The 17,764-nt window shown below is 40.7% G+C and overlaps 1 protein-coding gene across 3 annotated transcripts in view; it reads right to left on the reverse strand.

Moving 5' to 3' along the window:
- The window catches only part of LOC145351821 (kelch-like protein 3), a 114,939-nt gene that overhangs the window by 35,778 nt on the left and 61,397 nt on the right, over window positions 1-17,764 (reverse strand). For all 3 annotated transcript variants that reach the window (XM_080201498.1, XM_080201497.1, XM_080201496.1), the window contains exon 6: window positions 8,795-8,904. In XM_080201498.1, coding sequence (XP_080057624.1) covers window positions 8,795-8,904 — 110 coding nt within the window. The remainder of the gene's footprint in view (window positions 1-8,794; window positions 8,905-17,764) is intronic.

The raw sequence follows: 17,764 nt of genomic DNA on the forward strand, positions 1-17,764 counted from the left end.
ACTCCGGTATCAGCCTAGTGAACCTCCTCTGCCCTCCCTCCAAGGCCAAAATATCCTTGCGCAAGTGCGGCGACCAAAACTGCACACAGTACTCCAGCTGCGGCCTCACCAGTGCCCTGTACAGTTGCAGCAAGACCTCCCCACTTTTATATTCAATCCCCCTCGCTATGAAGGCCAGCATCCCATTTGCCTTCCTGATCACCTGCTGCACCTGTAGGCTAGGTTTTTGCGACTCATGCACAAGGACCCCCAGGTCCCTCTGCACCTTAGCACACTGCAGCTTTTCGCCCTTTAAATAATAGTCCCTCCTACTATTATTCCTGCCAAAGTGGATAACCTCACACTTGCCAACATTGTATTCCATCTGCCAGGTCCTCGCCCACTCGCTTAGCCTATCTAGATCCCTCTGCAGACTTTCTACACCCTCCGCACAATTTGCTTTTCTACTTATCTTTGTGTCATCAGCAAATTTCGACACCCTACACTCGGCTCCCTCCTCCAGATCATCTATATAAATGGTAAATAGCTGAGGCCCCAGCACCGATCCCTGGGACACTCCACTAGTCACCAACCGCCAATCCGAATAGCACCCATTGACACCTACTCTCTGCCTCCTATTTGACAGCCAGTCCTCTATCCGCAAGAATTACCATCTGTAGATACCAACTTTTAATATAGAGGCAGAATGCCTCAAATCAGGCTATCCAAGAACCAGCATCGCCCATAAACTAGACATATTTTCCTTCATGCTCCAGTGAACCTTGGACCCACCTGACCCGGCTTGGCAAATTGGGAGAGTTGCTGAGGACTGATCAGTTTTGCGTGACTGATGTTTTCCATGCTCCAGCAGATCTTATCGGGTGAAGTGCAGATGTGACAGTGACAGTCAAACTCCCCCAGGAAGAACAAAAAATAAACTCTTGCGGATATACTTGAGATCAGGACATAAACCTATTCTTGCTACAATACAGGGTACTTGCATCGTGTTGCCAAAAGCCTTTAAGTTCCATGGTTGCCTTCTTGCAGCTGGCCCAAGCCAAGGAGTTATTAAAGTGTATTATACAATCTTGCACGCATAGAAAAAACCTGGTCAGTTACAATTGGAGAAATTAATATCATTTCAGTTTGATCTTTTCTCATTTTGAACTGGATTGCCAAAGTGGGGAAAAGCATGAAAAAGTTAAGTTGAATGTGCAAGTAAATTAAAATCGGCCAGTAACCTAAATTGCTGAAAATAGGCATTCCAATTTGAATTGAAGTATTCTGATTGACGACTCTATTCTGGAGGTGGCCAGATTTGAGGTACTCTACTTGTGTTATTCAAGGTCCATTCTGAAGTAGACCAGAACAGCAGTGACAAGAGGCCATATACATACACAGTTTCTATTTCCTTTCACTACCATATCAAAAAATATTCTTTTAAGACTGCAATTGGGACAGTTAAGAGCTAGTAGATTAAGATAAAGGCAGTCTGGTTTTAAAACTTGTACTAAGGAGACATCTGCATGGTGGCACGTGGATTCATTTCCCTCGCCCTTGAACTTGACACGATATGTATGCAAGACACAACAGCCCCCAAAGCTACATTTAATTACACAAGCTAAGTGAAGTTATGCACCAAAAACCAAAGTAAATCACACTGCTCACTTTTTCTTAGTTAATCATAAAACTTTACTGATGGTAATAGATGCTAAAACACTAGCTATGACCTTCCTCTGAATTTATTTATTGAGCTAAGCAAAGACTGAGGAGGTTTTTGTGCAGGGATAAACACAAATAATATTCACCAAAGCAAAGCTACAATACTTTTACTATCTCATGACAATGACTACTTCATATCATGAAAACATTAGCTTTGTTAAGATCACTATTATCAAATTTTAAAGAAAAAGGGGGCTTGAATTTGCAAGGGATTCTTAAAACAACTATTTCAATGTAAAATAGAAGTGAGTGCTAATTTTAAATTTTACCGCTTTATAGGATTTCTGGTGTGATATAAAATAAATTTTACCTAATGATCAACCCAGGCAGCTGTCAGGCAGTAGGGCAGCATTGACAGAAGCCCATGAGTTAATTGCTGGCGAATCAGGGACAACTGCATCCGAAATAAAATGGTGGAAGAAAATGGGTGGTGATGGTGATAGAAATATATCACAGGAAGTTAGGTGATACCCATTATCAGTACGAGTTATTTGGAAGGTTGTAGTCAGACATTAATAATTAAACATTGCAACATAGTGTTGCTGGAGAAAAAAATTTGATAATTCTTTGAGATGTTGGTCAGCTAATCTCAGGCAATAATTTCCAAACACCTCTGTCATTACGACATTGTTTGTAACAGGCAGTCAATCTGTTATAAACAATGCCACGAAACATAAGAGTTGGAAAATATTTCACTTTTGAGTTAACTGAAATAACAGGATTGAAGAGAGTAAAAAACTTGCAAAAGAAAATTCACCCATATAAATCTTGGCCAAATCAGATACTTTATAATGCCATTAAAATAGTAACGGGCAACATTGCAAAGTCTTTGGCTACATAAGGCTATCTCGAATCCTGAAATGGTAAGGCAGCACATCAGCTGGCTATGAAAGAATACTCCCAGTAGGATATGCAGTTTTGTGAACTTAGTACAGTGAAAATTTATAGCATTGTCATGAATGACTATCACAAACCAAAAAATGCTTCCTTTCTTAATATAACATTTATATCCTTGATGACCATTGTATATATCTAAAGTCTGAACATTTTTAATGACCCAGATATTGTGGCCAGTAGCAAAGCAATGCCTCTTATCTCAAAGAAAGCTGTGCACAAATATTTAGCATTCTCACCTTTCTCAGCAACAATTTAAATTTGACACCAATTCAAAGGAATCTCTAAGCAGCAGTGATGTCAGCAGGCAGAATAAGCAGCCAATCACACTGAAGTATTCTCACAGACAGCAAACTGAGAAGTTAAGAGCATGATGACTGGAATTTTACCGGCACACCCACCCGAAGCTCGTAAGATCATGGCCGAAGCCAAAGGAGAATGCCGTTCCGTGAGACTTCCCCACCTTGATTTCGGGGCGGGTGTCCTGGTAAAAATCAGGACCATATTTCTTCACTTCTAATTGAAAATGTCTGAAGCTGAGTTAAATGACCATGATTGCATTGAAGTAGAAGCTAAAGTGAAAAATAGCTAATTTTTAAAAAAAATTTTATACACAATGAAGAAATTTGACATTCTGTTAATGTAAAACTCATTTCTCAGGGCCAATGAGGCAATAATTATAAAGTTAGTACGCCGTTAAAAACACAAAGTGTAACTTTTTCAAGAGGGTTTAAGCAGCAAGAATGAAAGTTCATAATCATTAGTTGATGGGTTTCCCAATTGATTGTAGTCTGGGGATGCTTCAACGGCATGCCCTTTGGAAAAGCAGACAGCAACTTGAGGATTTTTGCATTACTCTGCATGTTTCAGTTGAGCAATGATGGTGAATCCTGACAGCTGTGCCATCATTGTCACTGCAAAATCTTGACCAACTTTTTTCACAACTTATATTTTCTATTGCATATCCAGAAATCTATAACATTCAGCAGTTTCACATCTAAAATAACTGACTAAATAGATAAAAAATGATTTGATCATATACCTTAAAATCACATGGGGCATGGTTGGCTTAATCACAAAATTAATTTTTAGCTATTCTGGCTAAGTTGATCTTATAGGCTTTGAATTATTATTAATGAGCACACTCGTTCTGAATGAAAATGTAATTGAGCTCATCCTAATTCTGGTAATCAGTTGACACTTAGCCCTTTTCAATCATTCTTTGATAACTAGGTAATGGTATTAGTTGCAGCAACCCAGGTACAACACGATAGAAAAGAATTAGGATCAAATTTCACAGGTTTGGTGATTGGCAGTCAGCAGAACTGTGATGCTTATTGTACAGACTGGAGAGAAGAGATTCTATTTGTAAAACCTCTGTTTGCCGAAGGAATCTACGTGTTTTCCTTAACACCACAGAGATTGAGTCAAGCGGAGAATACAGACAAACCCATTATTATAAAGGCTACAGATCCAAGAGACTTAAGGTGTTAAGGAAAAGCCTCAAAAGATGTTTCATGCTAGGCCCAAGAAGAATTTTGAAATATGTATCAGAAATTTAAAAGAGGACATATTAATTTTCATAACTATATATTAACTGCAATTCTTTAACCTCTTAAAAACTTCACCTTTTTCAAGTTAGCGAATCTACTTCCAATTTTCCTTGATTTCTTTTGTGGACTTCCATGTTATTCATGATGGTCATGTAATAGTGGAGAAGTAGAACACTTTCACCCGTTTCAGCATCAGCCGTAATCACTGCCCAGGAATGTTATTTAGTGTGCAAAAAGTAAAGTTCTATAAATTCTGTCTACCAATTTGCTCTTAACTCGCAGAATAGTAAGGGATAAAAATTGTCCATCACTCTCTTCTACTCTTCTGTTATAGTGCCATGGGATCTTAAACATCTGCCTGAGGGGCCACACAGAGCCCTGGATGTATTACCTGAAAGGCAGCATCTTCAATAATAGTGTACTCCCTTGGTACTGCAGTGAAGCGTCAGCCGAGTTATGCATTCAGTCGCTGGAATGGGGCTTGAATTGCAATCTTTTGATTCCGAAATGAGATTACGACCACTGAGCCAAGGCAGGAAATACCTCTGCACTGCTTCAGAATAGCATTTTATATCTTCCAGTAAAATTGCTAATTATGGCCAAATTAATGACACCTTAGTGCCATAGCCACACAAAACTCATTTCATGCAGATCATACAGAACCAATGAGGTTTTATCTGGGCTAGATTTAAAATTCCTCAAGGTGCCATTGTTTTACTATCAGTCATTCCCAGTATAGGATTTGTAAACGGTGATGGTTCCGTAATTAATATATGGCTACAAGATGATTTGACGCTTCTGAATGATTGTGAAAAAGCAGTATTTATACGGCCACAGACATTTACAGCACGAAAACAGGCCCTTTGGCCCAACTTGTCCATGCTGCCCAGTTTTTACCACTAAGGCTAGAGCCAATTGCCCACGTTGGCCCATAAGCCTCTATACCCATCTTACCCATGTAAAGTAATTAAAAATTGCTTTTTAAAAGACAAACTTGTACCTGCCTCTATTACTATCTCTGGCAGCTTGTTCCAGACACTCACCACTCTCTGGACCCTTTTGTATCTATCCCCTCTCACCTTAAATGTATGAATCCAAGTTTTAGGCTCCCCTACAGTTGGGAAAAGATGTTGACTATCTACCTTATCTATGCCCCTCATTATTTTATAGACCTCGATAAGATCACCCCAAGTCTCCTACGCTCCAGGGAAAAAAGTCCCAGTCTATCCAGCCTCTCCTTATAACTCAAACCATCAAGTCTCAGAACAAATTTTTTCTGCACTCCTTCTAGTTTAATACCCTTTCGATAATAGGGTGACCAGAACTCTACACAGTATTCCAAGCACAGCCTTATCAACGTCTTGTACAACTTCAGCCAAGACATCCCAACTCCTGTATTCAATGTTCTGACCAATGAAACCAAGCGTGCCGAATGCCTTCTTCACCACTCTGTCCACCTGTGACTCCATGTACAAGGAGCTATGAATCTATACCCCTAGATCTCTTTGCTCTGTAACTCTCCTCAACGCCCTACCATTCGCTGAGTAAGTACTACCCTGATTCAATCTACCAAAATGCATCACTTTGCATTTATCTAAATTAAACTCCATCTGTCATTCATCAGCCACTGGTCCATTGATCAAGATCCCATTACAATCCTATACAATCTTCTCCACTTTGCCACCAATCTTAGTGTCATTTGCAAACTTATTAACCATGCCTCCTAAATTCCCATCCAAATCATTAGTATAAATGACAAATAACAGTAGAGCAGCAACGATCCCTAAGGCACACCGTCGGTCACAGGCCTCCAGTTTGAAAAACAGCCCTCTACAACCATCCTCTGGCTTCTGTCATCAAGCCAATTGGCTACCTCACCCTGCATCCCATGAGATTTAATCTTATGCAACAGCCAATCATGCGGTATCCTGCCAAAGGCCTTGCTACACTCATGTAGACAGCATCAATTGCACCGCCCTCATCTATCTTCTTGGTTACCCCTTCAAAAAACTCAAATCAAATTTGAGACATGGCCAAAAAAAATACTGATGAGAAATATTCATCTAGGATCTCACCAATCTCTTGTGGATCTGCACATAGGTGATCTTGTTGATCCTTAAGAGGCTCTATCCTTTCCTTAGTTGCTCTTTTGCCCTTTATGTATTTATAGAAGCTCTTTGAATTCTATTTTGCCTTATCTACCAAAGCAATCTCATGTTCCCTTTTTGCCCTCCTGACTTCTCTCCAATACGCTCTATATTTTTCAAGGAATACACTTGATCCCAGCTGTCTATGAATCTGATATGTCTCCTTCTTCTTTTTGACCAGGGCCTCAATATCCTGAGTAACCTAAGGTTCCCTACTTTTACCAGCCTTGCTTTTAATAGCTTTAATAACCAATGTACTATCCCACATTGTCACCCAATCCTTTTGAAATGCCCGTATTAAGTAATTGGTGTGATACAGCAATTCACAAATTAGTTATTTAACAATTTTAAAGGGTTTGTTTGCTTTATAGAGTATATTAAGCTAAACATATCTTTATGCAAATCATTCTCCATACACTGTCAAATTAAAGCCACGTATTTTGTTTTGGTGTATATATTATCATTATCACAGACTGGTTATTAAAACTAAATACTGTTTTTCACTATCATTCAGAAGCGCCAAATCATTCTTGTATCCACATTATTTTTAATATGCATTAATTATGGAGCTATCATCTTTTACAAACTCTATGCTGGGAGTGACTAATTTGAAATGATGACAACCAACTCCAAGTAATGACTGGCTGCTAAAGGGGTGTGTGTGTGTGTGTGGATGTTTGTGGGGATGTGTGTGTGTGTGGATGTTTGTGGGGATGTGTGTGTGTGTGTATGTGTGTGTGTGTGTGGATGTTTGTGGGGATGTGTGTGTGAGTGTGTGTGTGTGTGTGTGTGTGTGTGTGTATGGATGTTTGTGGGGATGTGTGTGTGTGTGTGTGTGTGTGTGTGTGTGGATGTGTGTGGATGTGTGTACGCGCGCGCGTGTGGGTGCGCATGTGTGTGCATGTGCGCACACGCAGTTTTTCTGACCCTTCCTAAGGATCTATCACATGAATCTTCCCAAGTAGCTTCACGTCACACTGAGATTGATATACCAGTAGCCTTAAACATGTGAAAAGCAATAATGCTGGCTACAAATGAAATGAGACAAGTAAAATAAGCACCTCAGATCATTCACAAGATGGAAAGGAAGTAAAGTGCCATCACATCTACAATTCCAAAAGTAAAAAAAAGACGCGCTTAGTTTGAAAAGAGCAATCACATGCGATCCACATTATCACCGTCTTTGTCACTATTTCAGTTTCTCAGGATTGCATACCTGCAAGACAGACTGCGCCAATTCTAGCACAAGTCCAAATTGGATTGTTGGAACCAGAAAATTACAAAGACCAAATATATGTAAATAATCTGGGCATACCTCCTGACGATCAGTTTTGAATGTGATGTGAAGAAAATAAAATGGTAGTATCTGCATCTGCTAAAGGTAAGATTTTCAGATAGCATACTTGGTAAATTCAATTTGAAAGGAATTTAAATCTATGGATTTCTGTTGTTTTTAAAAACAAATACCTGTGAAAGCAGGAACCATGCTAGAACTCTGTAGATCTTGAAATATGTGGGTCAACGTCAAACTTCTCTCACTTTAAACATGAACATAATGATGTACAATTTGTGAAGTCTGGAAGATCTCCATGGATACAAAATCAAGTTCACCGTTCCTCAGCCAAAATACTCCCTGTACCAGTAACGCATGGTAATCATGATGATAGTTAGTGGCATGCAATGTCACTAATATGAGAATTTATAAGGTGGTTATGTTTTAAACTATTTTCCTTAATTTAGAGGTAAACCAGAATATCCTAGAATGGGTGTGATGATCTGACTGAACTTTGCCTGTAGATTGGCTCATGTGATTTTGTTGTCATGGGGGCAGAGGCCCAGGCTGAAATCAAGTGTCAAATTTCACACCTTGACACAGAAGTATTTCTGTACACAGACTGTCAGACAGACAGACAGACCTGGAGAGAGACTGAAAACAGCTGCTGCTGTGCTAGGCAAAGAGAAAGGTTGTTTTTGTGTTGATCACCAAGCAGAATTCTGGTGTGAATGGACAGGGAAAGGCCAGGACTTGTAGAGATTTAAAGACCAAAGAGTTTTCAGAATGCTTTGTCAGTTCGATGAAACTCAGTAGATTGAGTGGAGGAACTTTCAAAAGGATATCTGAAGACTTGTGTTGTGACGAGAGAAGAGATTGTGTTGAATAATCAGGGTGAAATTAGTAATTTATCTACAAGGCTACATATCGGTTGAGAGTGTGGGGTAATGTACAAATGTGGCATAAACTATTTTTCAGTTGTGTCAATAGTTAATGGGGAAATATCTTTTCTTAAGAAAGGATATTAGTTGCCTAATGTCTAGATTATGTTGATTTTAGTTTGTTTGATACAGTAAGAGTCTTAAAATGTAAAATCTTTTCGTGCAAGTTTTTCCAAACAGTCACCAGAAACCTTGTATCTCTTTGTTAAAGTTATTGGTTGTTACAAGAATTGTAATAACTATATTTACACTTAAACCTTTATCTATTAAATGAAAGACATGTACCTTTTCTTCTGAGGCAACTGTGAGCTTATCACTTGATATTAAACTGCATACTTGATCCAAATTTAGACTCAGAAATTCTTCACCAAGCATTACATCAGGGAAATGTTGCTCTGTAAAAGAACACATAAGAGGAAACAATAAAATAAAAGTCAGCTGGTACAGACAACAAATTTTACTGATTCTCTTTGGAATCTCGAAATTCTCCACTCCAGTTAACTAAGTACCATTTTTGCAGGCTGAAGTTAGCAGGGGGTTTCCAACAGAAGAATCAACCCCCCCTCTTCCGGCCTGAGGCGAAGTTCAATCATTTTCTGGACAACCCCCCAGACCTGGCGATGAGTGGGAAATGGCTTTCCAGCAGCCAATAATTGCCCTCATTTGAGGCAATGGCAGGCGGCTTGTCTGAGGCCTTGACCAACCCAATGTAAAATTGCTGCGAGGGTAGGGCAAGTGTGATCCCAAGGAACGCAGGTTCCTTCTATTTTATCTCCCCCACAAAAAACTACAGGCGGTAGAGGGTAAAATTAGCTCCTGTAGTTGACAACATATTGACCTAGAAATACTTCAAATATTCACAATTATTAATAATGCCTTTGCTATAGCACTTTGAACAAAATGTTTCTTTTGACCTTAAGAATGCTTATAATAAATGTATGTATTCTGTTGCTGTGATGTACTGCAATAATGAAGGTAGAAAGTCAAACTTTTTACAATGCTCATAATGTACATTTGGACAAAAGAAAAATAGCACTAGGAAGAGGATTACTAAAATGTGAGATTGTAGCATTCCACTTGATTGCCACAAACATGCAATCCCTCCACCACAGACAAACAATGGCAGCAGAATGCATCATCTACAAGATGCACTGCAGGAACTCACTAAGGTTTGTTAGGCAATCTCACAAACATTACCATCTAGGAGGACAATGGCAGCAGATACATGGGAACACCACCACCTGAAGATTCCCCTCCAAGCGATTCACAATCCTGACTAGGAAATATATCGCTGTTCCCGCGTTGTTGCTCAGTCAAAATACAGAATGCCCTCCCTAACAGCACTGTGGTGCATCTACACCTCTGGGAATGCAGTGGTTCAAGGCAGCAGCTCACCACCACCTGGACAACTAGACATAGGCAATAAACACTGGGCTAGCAAGCAATGTCCACTTGCCATAAATGAATTTTTAAATCATTAGTTGCAATGGTGAGATTTGAACCTATACCCTCTGGACCACTAATCCAGTGACACTGCCACTTTGCCACTGTCTCGCCTCATTCTCAATGATGCAGAGCCCAGTACATTGAGTGCAAATCACTTCAGCCTTGTTTATCCTCATTATCATCACTCTGGAGAAGTGCTGATCCATTGCTGAGGTTCCCAATGTACAGATGACAATCTTTAGTCAGTTAAATTTATTTCATATATCATGAAATGGCTGAATGAACTGGCTGAGCGTCCTGACAGCATCTTGACAACATCTTAAGAACATAAGAAAATCAAGAAAGACCACATCCACCGGCTCTCCTCTATCCACCGCCCTAGACACATCCTCATAGAACTCCAATAAATTTGTCAGGCACGACTTCCCCTTAACGAAACCGTGCTGCATCTGCTCTATCAAGCAATCCCCCTCAAGATGCCTCGCTATTTCCTCCTTGATGACGGATTCTAACATTTTACCTACAACAGACGTTAAACTAACTGGCCTATAATTCCCCGCCTTTTGCCTGGCACCGTTCTTAAACAACGGCGTAACATTAGCCACTTTCCAATCTTCCGGCACTTCCCGGAATCCAGCGACATTTGGAAAATAACCACCAAGGCATCCACTATCACCTCTGCCATTTCTTTCAGAACCCTCGGATGCATTCCATCCGGTCCTGGGGACTTGTCCACAATCAGTCCCTCCAGTCTGTCAAGCGAAAGAATCTCTCAGTGCAAAAGAAGCCCTATCGAGTCTGCACCAACATGTGAGAAACACCTAATCTATCTACTTAATTCCATTTGCCAGCACTTAGCCCATAGTCTTGAATGTTATGATGTGCCAAGTGCTTATCCAGGTACCTTTTAAAGGATGTGACGCAACCTACCACCATCACCCTCCCAGACGGCGCATTCCAGACCATCACCACCCTCTGGGTAAAAAAGTTTTTCATCACATCCCCTCTAAACCTCCTGCCCACCCCCCACATTGAACTTGTTTCCCCTCATGACTGACCCATCAATTGAGGGGAACAGCTGCTCCCTATCCACCATGTCCATGTCCCTCAATCAGGTCACCCCTCAGTCTTCTCTGCTCTGACGACAACCACCCAAGCCTATCCAACCCCTCTTCATAACTTAAATATTCGATTCCAAGCAACATCCTGGTGAATCTCCACTGCACCTTCTCCAATGTAATCACATTCTTCCTACAATGTGGCGACCAGAACTGCACATCATACTCCAGCTGTAGCCTCACCAAAACTTCTATATAACTCAATAACATACGTAACATAACCACTTCAATCCCAGAACTAGATGCCCCTCTAACCAAGCTGTTCCAATACAACTACAATACTGGCATCTACTTATCAATACCCTATCCACAAAAAGCAAAGCAAATCCAATCCTGCCAATATCAGTCTACTCTCAATTGTCAGCAAGGTGCTGTCAACAGCACTATCATGCAACAATTAGTCACCAATAACTTGCTCATCAATATTCAGTTTTGTTCTGTAGGACTACTCAGATTACCTCCACCTCATGAATTCCTCAGGGCAATTTTCTAGCCTCAACCATCTTCCATTGCTACATCAATTACCTTCCATCATAAATATCAAAACTGGGATTTTCTGATGACGATTGTACAGCGTTTAGTTTATTTGCAAGTCCAAGCTCACAAGCAGCGAGACATGAACAATATTCAGGTCTGGGTTACTATGTGGCAAATAATATCAGTGCCACACAACAGCTAAGCAATGACCACCTCCAAAGACAGAGATTATTTGGTCAAAGACAGTGAGAGAAACCTTGCCCCTTGATACTCAACAGCATTGCCCATCATGCAATTGCCCACCTGGGGTCATCATTGGCCAGAAATCTAACTGGACATTCTGCACAAATACTGTGGCTTCAGTTAGTGACTCACCTCCTAACTCTTCAAAACCTTTCCAGCAATTGCAAGGCACTAGTCAGCAGTGTACTTGAATCCTCTCCACTTGTTTTGGAAACTTAAAAAACATTCAAGAAGCCCAATACCATCCAGGATAAAGCAGCCCTCTTGATTGGCACCCCATCCAACATCTCCAATGTTCATTCCTGCCCATCAATTGGTGCATTGTGGCTATAGTGTGTACTGTCTACAACATGCACTGCAGCAACTGCCACAGCTTTTTCAATAGAACCTCCCAACATAACAACCTTTGCCATCTAGAAGAACAAGGCTGTCAAATGTATAGGAGCACTGCCACCTGCCAAGTTCCCCTTCAAACCACACAGCATCCTGACTTGGAAACATACCATTCCTTACTGTGCCATAATCCTGGAATTCCCTCCCTAATAGCAGACGGGAGAGTCTATGCCACATGGCCTGCAGCAATTCAAGAAAGCATCTCACCTCAGAAGGGTGATAAATGGAGCCCTGCCAGTGGATGCTGACATGCTACAAGTGATCTTGTAAAAAATGCAGCCAATTAATTTCAATTTTCAGTATATATTATACATGTATGAACCATTATTAAAAGTTTCTTTTGAGTATGTTCAGCTTTAAGCACAAATATTGCTTGTTTTATTTTTTAAAAAAGGGAAGTCACATGGTGTAAGCCCAGGAATGGTTGCATTTTTAACAAGTTCTGGCACTACCCATCTTTTAATCCAGTTTTTTAATCCTTACGCAAAACCTGTAATCACGCGATCCTGATGTGTATAATAGTGCTATGATACTGGAAGATCCTGATTCAATTTTAGTGATATGGAGCTGAGTTAAGTACAGTTCTTGGAAATCCTGCTATATGGTATGTCAAACGTGATTCACAGAGATGGAAGTGGAGAAGGAATGTGTGTGTGCCTGGTCTTCTGAAGAGAGCAGGCGATGATTTCCCAGCTGAATTTGAATACCATATTTTCACAATCTTTATCTTAAAGCTGGACGTTTCAAGGTTGATGAAGTACATTATGTCCAGTTTGAGGTCTGGGGTTAGTCAAAGACTCGAACCATTGGTTTTCTGTTGTTTTGCCCTCGGAGTTTGTCAAGGAGGGCTGGAGGCAGTCAGATGCGAAGGGCCTTTGCTATTTGTCGGGGCCTACGTTTTTATTTGCCAACACTTTGGAATGATGACCTGGTGGAGGAGCAAAGGTTTTGATGAAAGTCTTGTGTTCTTGGATGTTCCTCAATGATCCTGTCACGGCTTTAGCCTTTTCCAGCTCCGTGGACAGCGTGTAATCCTGCAATTTATTATTAATCCTGAACTCTGTTCCCTTGGCTTGACAAGGTTAATGACGAAAAGTAAACTTCTGTAATTTCCAAATAGTAAAAGGAAATCAGAAATATCTCAGTTGTTTTCAGAAAAAAGCACAAGCCAATTACTGGAGGGCTTATAACAATTCAATTTGTGGTGAGTATGTGAAGAAATATTATTAAACAAAAAAATGTAATTTCAGTTTGTGCGTGCTCATGCATGTGTATGAAGTTATTTTAAAATAGATATTTTCTTTGCCAACAGTGACAGCACCAAGTCTTGCGTAGCAGAATACAAAGAAAAAATGTTGTTATTCTCCACCAACTCTGAGAACTGTACTAGTATGATATTTCATTTCTCATATCACCAATCAGAAGGAGGTCACCCATTTAAGAACAATAATGCAGTTTTATACTGAAAGTTCATACCATTCAAAATGAGGTTAGGGTGTCTGAAGCTCATTTCAATTTATTACCAGTAGAAAGAGTCTTTAGCCTATCAGTCTGGGCTGAATTCAACCCTACATTCGCATAAAAACATAAATCATACTCATATTTTCACAGGTACAACATAATTACAAGATGCTACTGCAACACGTAGCTTTGGGTCTCACCATAATTACTTAATACCTCATCTTGTGAGTTACAAAGACAGCCATCCTAATGATCATACTCACATAATTCAAGTCATATCCAGGGTGTACGCAGATTTGGAATGTACAGACTGGGAAATAGACATCAGATTTTTATGCTCATGACATAAACCGATGGATTATCTTCCCCTCTCCATTCCACTGTGGCAAAAAACTTTAATTTAACACACACACAAAAAAAAGTTCAACACATCGTAAGACTTTTCCACTGGTGAAGTTTAAAAGTTCACGTATGAAACTTCCACACTTATGTACTAACAAAATTCCTTTAGTTGAAATTAAGTCTTAGGCTTGCCTGACGACATAGTCAATGAGCACAAAATCTTGAGTCTTCTGAGGCTTTGTTTATATTTGTAGGGGAGACAAAGTTGGGACAGCCACAATCTATCAAGCATTCTTCCATTTTTCTCTTTTGGAAGGAAATCTAGGGTAGTACTGCAGCTTCAGAGATGGAGTTCATTTTAGTTTACAAGAAATCTAAGAAATGCAGCAAATGGTGAAACCCAAAGGCACAACAATGAGCTAAATGTGAAGGAAAGCTTGTCTTGAAGGGCACTTTGGAAATTAAGAAGAAAAAAATACAGTTCCAATGAGTTAAAATGGCAAACACCATACAATCTTTGCAGCAAATTTAACGTTTCAGTAACACAGTGCATTAAGAATTCATTACACAAGAAAATATTTCTTTTGATTTATGCAAAAACTGGCCTAGATTTTCCTCCATAGCAGATTTGGGTGAATCTTCTGCCTGCCAAAACATTGCATCGCTAAGCTAATTGCAATCAATGATCTGGCTTTTGGGACACATGCATAAATTTGGCAGGAGTTTTGGCCTCTACTGCCAAGCTTGCCTGCACTGAGAGTAGAGAAAGGTTACAGTATGTCATATACTGTGACCAGTAACTACAACCCTAATGGTAAATTACACCTGCATGATCATGCTAATGTACAACAGAGAACAGGCATCCCTTGCTTCAACCATTGCTGTTGTGTAAATGATAGGAAATGTGTCAGAAAACAGTTTACCATCATTTGTATATTATTACATTATGCCTCTCTATATATGGGCAAGTGTAATGAATGCTGCCAGCAGGAAATCCAATGAAGGGGAAAATGGCCAGCAACCCAACAGAGCAGAATACTGTCCATTTATCTATCTCAATTCCACCTGGAAACCAAGATAAGATCACGGCCTATTCTCCAAGATCTGTGCCAAAGCTGCTGGTCCATGAGCAGTCTGATTAGGTTGGAATGAATTGGTACAGTATCTGACCAAAATACAGACAGAGATTTGGCAGCACCATGCCATTTTACAGTGACATCAATGCCAATTGTCGAGGCATTGAAATTCCTTATTCAGTCAAACTCATTACAGATTATCTTTTTTCCAGTCAATTCCAACACACTCTGCACAAACTGACTATCATGGTGGAAAATGATTTGATTTATTATTGTCACATGCTTAAAATACACTGAAAAGTATTGTTTCTTCCATGCTATACAAACAAAGCATACTGTTTATAGAGAAGGAAACAAAACAGTGCAGAATGTAGCGTTAGAATCATAGCTAGGATGTAGAAAAAAATCAACTTAATGTGAGGTAGGTCCATTCAAAAGTCTGACAGCAGCAGAGAAAAAGCTGTTCTTGAGTTGGTTGGTACATGGCTTCAGACTTTTGTATCTTTATCCCGATGGAAGACGGTAGAAAAGAGAACCGAGACAGCGAAAATGTAGACAGAGTCAATGGATGTGAGGCTGGTTTGTGTGATGGATTGGACTACATTCATGACCTTTTGTAGTTCCTTGCGATCTTGGGCAGAGCAGGAGCCAATCCGAGCTGTGATACAACCAGAAAGAATACTTTCTATGGTGCATCTGTAGAAGTTGGTGAGAGTCATAGCTGACATGCCAAATTTCCTTAGTCTTCTGAGAAAGTAGAGGCATGGAAGGACCAGGATATGTTAGTGGTGGTCTGGATACCTAAAAACTTGAAACTGTCAACTCTTTCTACTTCGTCCCTATTGATGTAGACAGGGGCATGTTCTCCTTTACGCTTCCTTAAGTCGGTGACAATCTCCTTCATTTTGTTGACATTGAGGGAGAGATTATTGTTGCCGCTCCAGTTCATCAGACTCTCTATCTCATTCCTGTACCGTTTCATCATTGATTGAGCTCTGACCCACTATGGTGTTGTTGTCAGCAAACTTGAAAATCAAATTGGAGGGAAATTTGGCCACACAGTCATTGATGTATAAGGAGTATAGTTGGGGGCTGAGAACACAGCTTTATGGGGCACCAGTGTTGAGAACAGTTGTGGAGATGGTGTTGATGCCTCTCCTTACTGCTTATGGCCCGAGAGTTAGGAAGTTCAGTCGCAGAGGGAAATGTCGAGGCCCAGGCCATGGGAAAATGAAAGCTGAGGTTCAACTTTTCAGTCACCCACCTGACGAATGTCAGGCAAGCAGGCTGCTCTTGAGAAACAATTCTGATTGGCAATTGCCTGAATCATAGAATCCCTACAGTACAGGAGGCCATTTGACCCACCCTGTCTGCACCAATCACAATCCTACCAAGTCCCTATCCCCATAACCCCACATATCACCAATATTAGGGTCAATTTAGCACAGCCAATCAACCTAACCCACACTTCTTTGGACTGTGGGAGGAGCACCTAGAAGAAACGCAGACAGATGGGAGGAAGTGCAAAGTCCACACAGTGACCCGAGGCCGGAATTGAAAACCCGGGTCCCTGGCGCTATGAGGCAGCAGTGCTAACCACTGTGCCACAAATTCACTTTTATTTCTGGTTCAGGTTATATACTTCCATGAAACATGCCTAGCCTCTGACAAAGTATTGTAGCTGAAAGGGGAATGAATTGCTCAGGGGGCTGCAGTGACCTTGTGGCTGCCTAAAAACAATTAGAAGTCCTTCAGGGATGATCACTGTTACATTGGCTCTGTGGTCTTTTCTATCTGAACTTCGAGGGGAGAGGCTGTACTTGACCTGGTGCTGGCGAATGAACCAGGACAGGTGATGGATCTCTCGGTAGGAGAGCATCTTGGGAATGGTGATCATAATTCCATCTCCTTCACAATTGCATTGGAACGAGATAGGATCAGGCAGGCTAGGAAGGTGTTTGTCTGGAGTAGGGGGAAATACGAAGAAGTCAGGAAGTTACTTGGACAAATAAACTGGAAGGAGGCGTTCTTAGGGAAAAGTACCGAAGGAAGGTGGCAGATGTTCAAGGAATGTTTGTCTGGAGCTCTGCATGACAACGTTCCGATGAGACAAGGGGGTTTTGGTAGGTCACGGGAACCGTGGTGCACGAAGGCTGTGGTGAACCTAGTAAGGAGGAAAAGAAAGGTGTACAAAAGATTCAGGGAACTAGGAGATGTTAAGGATCTTGAGGAGTATAAGGATTGTAGAAGGGAGCTTAAAAGGGAAATTAGGAGAGTCAGAAGGGGTCATGAGAAGGCCTTGGCGGGTAAGATTAAGGAGAATCCCAAGGCCTTCTATAAATATGTGAAAAGTAAAAGGATGAGAAGAGAAGGGATAGGACCTATAAAAGGTGAAGGGGGAAAGGTCTGTGTGGAACCAGAGGAAATGGCAGAGGTGCTTAATAAGTACTTTGCCTCAGTATTCACAGTGGAAACTGATCTGGGAGATTTTGCTACGGTTTTGCAGCAGATGGAAAAGATTGAGTATGTGGATATTAAGGAGGAGGATGTGTTAGAACTTTTGAATTCTATCAAGATAGATAAGTCGCCGGGACCAGATGGGATGTACCCCAGGATACTGTGGGAGGCGAGGGAAGTGATTGCAGAGCCCCTGGCGATGATCTTTGCGTCGTCAATGGAGATGGGAGAGGTTCCGGAAG

The sequence above is a fragment of the Carcharhinus amblyrhynchos genome, chromosome 13, assembly GCF_965287045.1.
Source record: "Carcharhinus amblyrhynchos chromosome 13, sCarAmb.v2.hapA, whole genome shotgun sequence".
Classification (NCBI taxonomy): domain Eukaryota; kingdom Metazoa; phylum Chordata; class Chondrichthyes; order Carcharhiniformes; family Carcharhinidae; genus Carcharhinus; species Carcharhinus amblyrhynchos.